The 11,765-nt window shown below is 42.9% G+C and overlaps 1 protein-coding gene and 1 non-coding gene across 5 annotated transcripts; both read left to right on the plus strand.

Moving 5' to 3' along the window:
• Positions 1-45: 45 nt before the first annotated feature.
• TMEM107 (transmembrane protein 107) lies at positions 46-9,678 on the plus strand. 4 transcript variants are annotated; one of them, XM_016154718.2, is made up of 6 exons: positions 46-613; positions 760-932; positions 1,075-1,142; positions 1,245-1,345; positions 2,083-2,179; positions 2,406-3,614. In XM_016154718.2, exons 2-6 carry the CDS (start codon positions 846-848, stop codon positions 2,473-2,475), a joined length of 423 nt encoding a protein of 140 aa, XP_016010204.2. In that variant the 5' UTR covers positions 46-613; positions 760-845; the 3' UTR covers positions 2,476-3,614. The 4 variants fall into 4 exon arrangements, 3 of the variants coding, with proteins under 3 accessions (XP_016010204.2, XP_016010205.2, XP_036079117.1); XR_004951459.1 differs by lacking the exons at positions 46-613; positions 2,406-3,614 and adding exons at positions 7,536-7,664; positions 7,855-9,678 and having other exon boundaries at positions 643-932; XM_016154719.2 differs by lacking the exon at positions 46-613 and having other exon boundaries at positions 642-932; positions 2,083-2,158.
• LOC118604424 lies at positions 3,060-3,194 on the plus strand. Its single transcript, XR_004951732.1, has one exon. It is a non-coding gene; the product is annotated as a U8 small nucleolar RNA (small nucleolar RNA).
• Positions 9,679-11,765: the final 2,087 nt, after the last annotated feature.

Below are 11,765 nucleotides of genomic sequence, written 5' to 3' on the forward strand. Positions count from 1 at the left end.
AAAACACATCCACATCCTAGTTCTAGAGAGCTGGCCATTTTCTCTGCACTTTGCAAATCCTGCACAGAACTGAACAAAGCTATCTGGGCAGTCGGGTTGGGCAGAACCAGAATCAAGGCAGGCTCAGGTCTGAGGTCCTCGAACAATCAGGGGCTCCGTGACAATAAGTAACTGCTGGACAATCTAGGGACATCCACCTCTCCACGTTCCGTTCCTTTCGTCTCCTCTGGCCTAGGGCAGTGGGAAGTTAGACGCGGAGGGAAGGGGAGAGACCATGCATGCCTTGGGTATGACGGTGCCCTAAGTCTGGGGAGGTGGTGACAATGGTCTGTGGCGAGCGACTCTTAGGCGGAGGGTCATCCTGGAAAACGTAGTGCGGGATGGGGCCCGCCCGCTCTGGGCGTGGACATGGGGGAAGAAGGGGTGTCCCTGGGTTAGGACAGAGCGGATTTCCGTTCGTAGGCTCTGAGTGGGCAGATTCTGCGGTGCCGGGCCCCGTCACACCGCACAGTCTCAGTTGCCGACAGACAGCTCCGCTGCGCGAGGGGACGTAGCTACCGTTAGGAATCCTGCCGGGACCACCCCCAGCGGACTAGAGACTAGCGTTCACCAGGTAGTCCCTCGCGGCACGAGAACTTCCTGCGATCGCGAGATTTTCAGGGATCCGGTTCGAGCTCCCCCTTACGCGGTTGCTAAGGCAACTGGGCGGTGCCAGCGCGAGCGCGAAAGGCGTATGTTGAATTTTTGTTTGCTATCCAGGGCTACTTCAGGAGTGGCCATCCCTGAGCTTCTAGCCCTAGAGACCACGGCTTCTGCTCCAGGAGGTGCTTCCATCCCTGGGGGCCATGGGCCGGATCACGGGACTCGTGCCCTCTCGCTTCCTGACGCTCCTGGCGCATCTGGTGGTCGTCATCACCTTATTCTGGTCCCGGGTAAGACCCTCCTGTCTCCATTCCCACCTAGGGGTAGTTCCAACTCAACCCCGCTCCTCCCCCAGGGCCTGACCCGGTAGGATCCTCCCATCCCCCGCCGCCCACCCCTTTCACTTCTTTTTCTTTGTGACCTGCTCTCCAGGACAGCAACATCCAGGCCTGCCTTCCTCTCAAGTTCACCCGCCAGGAATATGAGAAACAGGACGTTCAGTGAGCACTTGGGGCCGGGTGGTCAGAATTAAGTAGTAGTGGGAATCGAGGGGTCTTAGAAGAAGTCCAGAATGTCAGAGCCAACCCCCTTCCTCTCTGCAGGCTGGTGACAGCACTCTCTGTCACCCTGGGCCTCTTTGCAGTGGAGCTGGCCGGTTTCTTCTCAGGAGTTTCCATGTTCAACAGTACCCAGAGCCTCATCTGTATCCTTTCTGCCTGCGTACCTATCCTACAGGGCCTATTTCCATCACGACTCCCTTCAGCCACCTGACTAGCCCTTTTTGGAACAATAGTGTTTGCCCTAGCAGGCAAACATCTCTCTAGTTGAGAGAACTTATTAGATAATGCAGAAAATTTAATACAGTCTGCAATCATTTGTTAAGCCCCAGCTATGCACCAGGCACTGGAGATCCCAAAATGGTATTAAACACAATTTTGTCCCTTGAGGAGGAACCTGTAATTCAGTGTGATAAACACTGTGCTATCAGAGTGTGTAAAAATATAAAGCAGTGTGGGAACTCAGAAGAGACAAAGTGAGGAAGATGGATCAGGGAAAGCTCTTGACAATTAAAATGTGGACCGGGAGGACCAGGGCACTGGAGAATGATTCTAGCAAGTGTATCAAGTCACTGTGAGCATTCTTGTGTTTCCTGGAGTAGATAGGGAGCCTACTCCTACTCCTACTTATCTGAAGGGTTCAGGCTTGCCCCTAGATTTGGCATGCGGGTAGCCTGAGGCCTCAGCTTTGCAGGCTCAGCTCTGGCCTCTACTCATAGCTGTCCTGAAACTCAGAAGGCAGGTCTGCTGGCACTGTGCCTTTGCAATTGGCAAGGGAGCAAGAAGTGAATTTTATGTAGATGCCAACCCCACCACTGGCCTTTTCTGGCTCATCATTACCTGTGGATCCCAAGGCTTTCCTTGACTCAGGTGTGTTCTCAAGCCATCGGGGCTCACTGTAGTGCGTCTGTGGCCCTATCCTTTTTCATCTTTGAGCGTTGGGAGTGCACCACGTACTGGTACATTTTTGTCTTCTGCAGGTATAGTAACATCCAATGCTTAGGCATGGGAGAGGAAAGTCTACTCTAAATCCAAAGGTTTTCCCCATCCAGCCCTTTACTCCATGTGTAAGATGTCAGATCTACTTCGCATCCTGTAGTCTTTTGAAGTCCTGCCCCACCTGAACTTTGGGGTGGAGTCTCTGGTTTGGGGATTTGGATATTTTTATTGGAAGGGGCCCTGAACCCAGCACTTTACTTTCCACAGTGCCCTCCCAGCTGTCACTGAAATGGCATTATTCGTCAGCGTCTTTGGGCTGAAAAAGAAACCTCTCTGATCACCTTCATGGGAGCGTAGGGAGGAAGGCTAGAGGAACGAGGGACCTTTCACTGTTCCTGGAAGGAGGAAAGCAAAGTCTTGGGCCTTCCCCCTAAAACTTCATTTGGTGGAGAATTTTAGTGTTAATTATCTGTCGAGTTTGGGATTATCAGCGTTTTATTTAGTGCTTTGTAATAAAATCAATTTTAGAGTAAGATTAAGTCCTACAAAAATTTCAGGGGAGAATTGGGGTAGCCAAACTACTAGGGAAATGGGAGGCTGTTTTCCATCCTTGCAGACTGTATCGCTTTTATTTTGGTTATTACGGTAGGTGTGGGGCGGAAGGGAGTGGGCGGAGATATGTAAATAAGAAATGCTAACGCGCGTAAGCTCATGGAGTGGAGCATTCTGGGAAGAACTAGTTTATTTACCATTTTGGCAGGCAAATGGTAAAAAATGTGTTAAAAGAGCTGCAAATAAATGGAACAACAAAAATGGAAGAGACTAAGTACTTTAGATTGCTTAGGCTACGCGTTGTAAACTCACCCTAACTATTAGCGGAATCTTTTCCCCTGAGTTTGGAATGCCCCTGGCTTTCTGGTATCGTCAGGTAGGATAATCCTTACCTGTTCCTCCATTGGAGGGCAGATTAGAATATGATGATTGGAGTTTGCATGAATCGTGATTATCGTTTCTGCGTGATCAGGGCTTGCAACACTCTGATTACTCCTATCTGATTCTTCCTGACGATCATCTTATTGTGAATTAACTGGAGTGAGTGTGTGTAGTTTTTTGTCCTGTACGATGTGAAGCTTTCCTTAGTGAGAGTTGTCAGTTATTATCTGGGCTGTCTTGAGCGGCGTTTAGTGGGGTTACGTTTCATATTCAAGTGGTGGTTTTTCTATTACATGTTAATAGTATCCTTTAACGTCAAAAAAAAAAAAAAAAAAGCTTAGATGAGCAAACAATGTTTTGAGTATCTCCAAATTGCTACCCATAAGGTGGTAATTAGTGTTGGTAATACTTGGTGTTAGAGATGGTTTATTATCCTCACCATAGCAAGAAGGGCCACCTCCCCCAGAGAGTGTCTCCTTGGTGGGTGGAACTCCCACCAGAAACGTGACAAACCAGTTTTTCTCAGAATACCCCCCACCTCTGTCAGCTAGCACATGAAAAGAACATATTTAACAGAAAGTTATTAAAACACACTATTAGGCATTATACGCACAAAGTACAAGAGTTTAAAGTTCTAACATGTCACAGGATGAATGTTCTTGGGGTCATGTTTCCTGGTTAAGTGTATGTTGGGAAGGTTATCTGTATACTTTTTAGGCCTAAATGGTGGAAGCCAGGCTGTTCTAAATAAGCTAAAGTCATCCAAGGAAATACTTTCTGGTGATGTATCCCAGGTGATGCCTCACACATGTATAACTTTTCTCTGATTATGTTTATTCTCCTGGCAGCCCTTCATCTTGAGCATTCATTAAGTACTGCTGAGCATTCATTCAATACTTATTGAACACTTACTATAACCAAAGCACTGTAGTAGGTACTGAGGGGAGTAGATGTGAATATGATCCATCACAGATATTATGGCTCACAGAGACAGAAAAGAAACTATCTGGTACTACCAGAGTAATTTAATAGCAACTTGTGATAAGTGCTACAAAGGAGACTTATAGATGCTATAGAGTAGGGATTAATTTGCCCAAGATGGCAGAAATGTTGCTTCTACAGGAGCAGTTTGAGTAGCTGAAGCAGAGAGATAGGTAGGGAAGCAGATTATGAAGAAAGGCAAAGAAGGTGGACATTGCTGGCAGTGGTTAGGAGGCCTGATCAGGAAAGTCATACCCACTGCAGTCTGTTTTACCAATTTAGTGTATTCTACCAATTTGTGAAAGCCGACTTTTCGTTCTACAGGAACATCGTGGATTGGTTGTTAAATACAGCTATTATCAAAAAGTAAATTATGTAAATTTATAACTAAATTTTATTTTAAAACAGAGGTAGTAAATACTCAAAATTCATTAGTTCCTGCTTATTTTACCGTTACCTGCTCTTCAGGTTATTTACATTTTTTGTATCTGTGTGATAGAAATACTGTGTATCTCTTCTGAACTCATTTAGTGACATGTAGTTGATAGTTTGAAATTGGCCTTGGTGGGAGTATTTACACCACAGAAATTGGCAAACACAACATACCAGGCTTTGATGATTGTCTAAATTTTAAAAAATGATAGAGAAAATGTCTGTACTGTTGCATTGTGAATAGTACAAAAAGTCAGGGAAATATTCTCCCAGGGTTTGTAAACTATTATCAGATTTGACCAGTGCTTTCCTATGATTAGGTTGAGATTATGCATTTTGGGCAAAAATACCAAAGAAGTCACTCAAGTCATTGAGGAACTGGAAGTTTTGCTGTATCTTCATTCATTTTCTTTTGTCTTACTTTAAAATATAAATTAAAATATCGACCAGCATTTATGTTGGAACTATTCCTGTAGTCAGGATACTCCATTTATGAAATCATGGATACAAGAGTAGAATTTACAATAAAGAATATTATATATATTATTTGTGCATTTTGTGTTATGTATGCTTTATATCAGCAAAATTTGTAAAAAAAAAAAAAACTTATGTACATAAATAAATGGATACTTTTTTTTTGAGAGTTGGTTGTTAAACATTTGCAAGCATGTCCTGCCCTTAAAATCCCAAGAAACTGCTCCCTTGTTCCTAAATCCAGAGATTACTTCTCAGACTTTAGCTCGACCTTTTTTCAGCATATATGTTGACCACTCCCCTCTTTAGAAGATTTTTTCCCTTGGCTTCTAAAAAATGGTTCTCTTCGTTTACCTCCCACTGTTCTGGCTATTCTTTCTCAGCCTCAACCAATAAATAACTGATTGAGCACCTACAATGTGTCAGTCCCTGAGGACATAACTGCTTGGTTGTCTCCTCCACTTGCCCCTTAAATGTAGATGATCGCTACTCTTTTGGTGTCTTCAAACACCAACCAGATGCTGCTGGTTTCCAGGTCTTGGCTCTCTTCTGTGAGCCCTAGCCTAGAGCAAAGGCTATGGGAGCAAGCTGTAGAGTCAATTCTGGGATCAAAGTGTACCTTCTACCTTTGGCTGTGTGATCTGAAACAGGTCCTTAACCTCTCTGTGCCTAAATTCCCTCATCCACATTCCATAAATAGCTACCACAAGCACTATTTGTTTCTTGGTCAACATCAGAGGCTTTGTCAGTTAGCTGCAAAGTAGGTTTTCATTTTATTGTGAAATGAGTGGCTTGTTAATCAGCATAAACCAGTCACAAAAAGTAATGTTACTGTTTGCACTTACACGCGATACCAAAGGTAGTCAAATTGTACGGACTGAGAGTAGTAGAGCAGAGGCTAGGGGAGGAGAGGATGGGGAATAATTGTCTAAGAGGTACAGAACTTCAGTTTTGCAAGGTGAAAAGAGTTCTGGAGATTGATTGCACAACAGAGTGAATATATTTAAGACTACTGAACCATATACTTAAAAATGGTTAAGGTAGTAAATTTCATTATGTATTTTTTTTACCTTATTTAAAAAATGTAAATTGATTTTAAAAATTAAAATATATGTGGGGAAAAGAGGGATTGATCAGTAAAAGTACTCAAAGAAGGCTTGATATTTTTAACCTTTTTATTTTAAATCATTTTAGAACTACAGAAAAACTGCAGAAATGGTACAGAATTCCTGCGTACCCTTCACCCAGCTTCTCCAAATGTTAATATCTTGCATAGCCATGCTATAATTACTGAAACCAGGAAATTGGCATTGATACAATACTATTAACTAATCTACAGGTCTTATTTGAATTTTGCCAGTTTTCCAGCTAAGCCCCTTTTCTGATTCAGGATCTAATCCAGGGTTTCACATTGCATTTAGTTATCATGTCTCTTTAGGCTTCTCCAATTTGAGACATTTTCTCGGTCTTTTTTTTTTTTACCCCCGCTGACACACGTAAAAAGTATTGGTGAGTTATTTTGCAGAATAACCCTCTATTTGGATTTGTCCAATGTTTTCTCATGATTAGGTTGAGGCTTTGCATTTTGAGTGAGAATACCACAGAAGTAGTTTGGAATGGGGAAGACATTTCTAAGTATGATAACAAAACAGAAGTCATAGAAGAATGATACATTTAAATACATATTTAAAATGTTAAAAGTGTGCATGGCCAAAAAGTCATTAGCAAAAATTAAAAGGTGACAATCTAGGGAAAATATTTATAATTCATATTGCAGAGAAAGTACTAATTTTGACATATAAAAATCTACATATCTATAAGAAAAATACCAACAACCCAATAAAAAAAGTACAGAAAATTGTGTATGGACATTTTACAGAAAACATAAAGAACTCTCATATATATGAAAAGATGCCTAACTTCCTTTACTATTAGAAAAATGCAAATTGTGTTTAACTTATATTTGTAATGACCAAAAAGTTTCATATAGTTGGAGAGGGTATGGGTTTAAGCAAACAGGCCTTATCTGTTTGCTGGTGGGAGTAAAAATTGGTAACATATGCATAGAGAGCAATTTGGCAATATCCATTAAAATCAATAAAAGTCACAAAGACCCAAACCCTTTGAGCTAGGATTTTGTTTCTAGGAATTAGCCCTATACATTTGCACATAGGTGAAATGGAAATTGTAAGTTGTTTTTTGCAGCTTCGCTTTTGTTGGCAAAAGATTGGAAACAATCTAAATGACAATAGGGGGTTGGTTAAATTATGTTACAGGAAAATTGGGAAGAGGAAAAAAGCAAAACTTCATACACTATTATGGAATGATATCTAAGTTACATGACGAAAGTAAGGCACAGAACAGTTCGTATAATTTGCTTTCATTTGTGTAAAGAAGTGGAAAGCTATGTGCACAGAACATCTCTGAAGGAGGCATAGGGAACTGGGAGGACTGGTTGCTGAGGGGCAGAAGCTGGGTGGCTGGGAGAGTGGGAAAGAGACTTCCTACATATGCTCTTTTGGATGTTTGGAATTAGAACCACATACATTTTATTTAAAAAAAAAATTTTTTTTTAAGAATATAGGCCTGCAACTGCTTATGTTTCCTGTCTGGAAATGAAGCTAAGTCAAAGGCCAGCAGAGCTAGAAAAAGAGAAACACTCCTGCTGACATTCTGTGAACACCTGGATCTTGCTGCTCCAGTTATGTGAGCACTCAGATTCTCCTTTTATTTTAAATCTGTTTGAACTGTGTTGGCGAGTGTCTTGATTACCATGTCCATCAAAGATCTTAGTGTGTGTGTGTGTGTGTGTGTGTGTGTGTGTTTTTAAGGTTTATTGATATATACATGACAAACATGCTGTTTTAATTATCTCTTTTCTTGTGTGTTATTGCAGCTCCTGATGCCAGCAAAATGCTTAGCACTGTAGAATGAAAGAGCCCTCATTTAACAAATAAGGGAAATGAGGCCCAAGGAGGAAGCCATTTGCTTCAGGATATCATGCAAATAGGGAGAGCTGGGACTAGAACCCAAGTCTCCAGGCTATCAGATCAAATCAACTGACTTAATTACAGAAATATATTAAGCACCCACTACCAGCCAGGTTCTGAGCTTGACATATGATATGGATTAGGAAGATGTGGCTTCTTGCCAGCTACATTATCTGGAGTGGGACTCCCCCCTGCCCAATAGAGGAGCTTGTCAACCCTAGTGAATCTCTAATGAGTGGAGGAGAGTTGAAGAGTGAAGGTTTGGAACCACAAGGCATCCTGGTCTCCTAGTCCCAGAAGACTGACCTGCCTGTGTCTCGTCCTGCCCACACAGGGCTCTGGAATGTGGCTTCCCCACTGTCACTCCCATGCTACCTTGCTTCCCAGGGGCCTTGAGGACCACACCTATCCTGCTGCATTAACAGTTGGCTCCTGCTGCATTAACAGTTGGCTCCCTGGTCGAAATGGTAGCAAGTAATTGGGGCTTCACCAACCAAATCAGAGCTGTCTTCACAGAAGCATTGGGCACACAGGTCTTGCCCAGACCTGTCCTCTTCAAGCAGATATCTGGGAGTTCACCATTAGCACTCCATTTTGCAGGTTATGCTGGGCAAAAACACTCCTCATTGAGACTGTAATTCACCATCTTTCATTGTTCATTTGCCTGCCTTGTGTCTGGCATTGCTTGGTACTTGTACAGGGAGAATCATACAGATTAAAGAGGCACCTCTATGTATATATTATGTTTTATACAAAAACAAAACAAACAAAACTAAGAGATATTCTATATGTGAAAAAACAGTTTATTAGCTAATTTACAAAAAGACCCATCAAGGCATTTCTCTAAGCCTAGTTTTCCCCAAATGTAAAATCAAAATAATACCTGACTCATAGGATTGAGGGTCGATTGATCATGGCAGGTATTTACAATGATGTTCCTAATAGCACTGTTGTAATAGCAAAGAAAACAACAAAAACTCGAAACAAAAGGTTAGTCCTTGAGAAACTAGTTAAATAAACTGTGGTAAGACTTCTGTTTAAACATGAAAGATTGGTCATGAGCATTTGTCATCTCACCTTTCCAAAGATTATCTAAATAAGAGGAGAGGAGTCAAAAAGGTGTAAATCTACAAGGACAAGAGATCAGGAGCGAAGATAGCAGTGGACAAAAGATTTCATTTCAACAAGACTTTGGAGTTTGGACAGGGGCCAAAACGTACTGACAGACCAAGCAGGGCAGAGGTTGTCAGGACATGGTGTCCAAAGATCCTGTAGGTTCTTAGACCCTGGGTCCACCCTGGCTGAATGCAGGGGTAACAGTCTATGTTCAGTGTTAAGACTCCTGGGGCTCCCTCACCTCTCACACCTAGGTCACACACACTGCCTCTCCCTCCGCATGCTTATTTTTGAGGAGTCTTTGAACTTGGGGACACCAGGCCCAGTAGAGGTGAGGATTGAGGCCAGAAACAGGAGTAGTTCCAGATCTACTCCCCCTTTGAGAACAAGGGATGGAGAATGGAGGATATTGTTCTCTCAAAAAAATAAATAGCCCCAGAAAAAATCTGCTATCTATCAACACTTGGGAGAGTCCACCTAAAAAGGCTCCACTGCTCCACATCAAAGCTGACAGCCAATGAATGCCTCTGCACACACAACCTTCCAGTCATCCTCTTGGTAACTCCCTATTAAATACAGAGAGCCAAAGACCAGCCAACATTTGAGGAAAACCTTTAAAAAAAAAAAAAACATGTCCATATATATATATGTATATATATGTGTATATATATGTATATATATGTGTATATATACACGTGCGAATATATATTTAATAACATTTTTAAAAAGCCAATGGGAGGGGAAAAAGCCAATGAAATAAATTTGGAAGAGACATAGGAATACTAGGGAGAAAAAAAAAATTTAATTTATAATTGGAAAAATGGAAGGGGCAACAATACATAAGGCCTGTTAGCATTTGTATTTTAAAAAAGAGTCTACAAGTATTTACAAGACTAGAGACAGCTGTGTCAGGTAGGGGTCCTAGGCAGCTCAGAACCAGGGTTTGCTGTACACTCCTTTGTACCTCTTGAATTTCAATCGTGATACCTATTACCTAGTTTAAAATCTAATATTGAATTTTAAAAATAGTATCCATAGAGAGGATATTGCATTTTGGAAATTCAAACAAACAAACAAAAAAGACAAATGTAACAAAAGGTTTTTCTCCCCTGAAAAGAGGATACGTGAAAACTTCCAGAAAGAAAAGCAAAAAGACAAATGAGGTGCGGGAGGGGGGGTCCACTAAGGGAACCTCAGCTTAATGTGTAATGTTTTAATATTTTTCAAGGAGAATACAGTCACATTATTTGTGTAATTAAAAAACTGAGCACACATGGCAATCCCTGTAAAGCCTCTGGCACACAGTAGGTCCATACTACTTTCTTTTCTGTTCACGAGACCAGAGCTTGGCAGGCAGCCCCAGAGCCTTCCTTATTTGGAGGGCTCAGCCAGAGGTTTGAACTTGGTTGGGATGGTGGTGGGGCTATCCCCTTCAGCCCCCATCCCAGGCAACATTCCCAAGGGCATGTTTCTGTTCCTAATGAGAAGGCCTTGATTTACAAGCTGCCTTGGGGGGTAGACAGTCTAAATTTAATTACTAGTTTGGTAGGGTAGAACTGTGGATGGAGCAAGTTCATGACTCAGTGTGGAAGTGACATAGCCCTGTTCCATCCCAACTTCTCAGTCAGTTGTGTTAGAAAAAAAAAAAATGAGAAAACTTTAATAAAGGTTTTCTGTGCCATCTACACCAGAAGTGTGCTTGGGCCCCCTCCCACATCCTTTGAATGAGCCTTGGAAGTGGGGTCCAGAGATTCAGCTGCCAACTCCAAAGCAGATAAATGTAGAAGCCAGAACTCAGTTATGCACATATGTTACTTGGCTCCCCAAATTTATTCTGAGTTCTGTCCCTTCCATGTCCTGAATTTGGTCCTCTGGGGGAATGGGGATCACTCCTAAACCAGTGTCTCACATCTTGTCTGATCCTCTACTAGCTTCACCAACTAGTGCAGGGTGTTGGGGCAAGGGGCAGGGGCACTCTGCCTGTTTGTACTTCCTTCCAATCTTCCCAGTCTTAGACCCAGACACTGCTGGCTTTCGAACTTAAAAGCTTAGAATTTGGTATTTTTTGTCCTCTGGCTAGAGAGTAGTCTCAGCCACTAAAAGCAAGAGCTAGCACCCCACACTGTGATCTGAGGCCCTCATGGAAGCTGCTCTTTTCCTTCTTTTCACATAGGCTGAGCCACCAGACATTTCTGTGTCAGTGCACAAGGACCTGGGAAGTGGCTGCTTCTCGGAGGAGAGAGCTGAGAGCATCTTAGATCTGCTGAGTTCCCACACCCCACACACACACTCTCCCAGGCAGCTGGGAAAGGACACCTCTGGTGACACAGCCAGTACCCAGGCTCCTGCTAGGAGGGGGTGGGGTGCTGCATTGGGGAGGTTCTCACATCCGAAGGCCTGGGAAAGCTGGGAAGCCTGGATGGGGGAGGGAAGAAACTGGCTCTTGTTTGTCTCAGTGACCAAGACCAGAGCCTCCCCTCCTTCCCTTTCCAGGGATACAGTGAGCACCCCTAGTAGGGGTGCCCTAAGATGCCTCCTTCATTCTTGAAACTTGCCTTCACTCACCACAGCTGATAGGCAGCTCACCTAGTCCTGTCTTCTGGCTGCGATGCCAGGCATGCTAGGAATGAGCCGGGTGGGCATGTACAGCTGCTGCCTCTGTTTAGAGGAACTAAAGAGATCAGTCAGGGCCGGAAGGGGC

Source organism: Rousettus aegyptiacus, unplaced genomic scaffold (genome assembly GCF_014176215.1).
Source record: "Rousettus aegyptiacus isolate mRouAeg1 unplaced genomic scaffold, mRouAeg1.p scaffold_m13_p_6, whole genome shotgun sequence".
Lineage (NCBI taxonomy): Eukaryota > Metazoa > Chordata > Mammalia > Chiroptera > Pteropodidae > Rousettus > Rousettus aegyptiacus.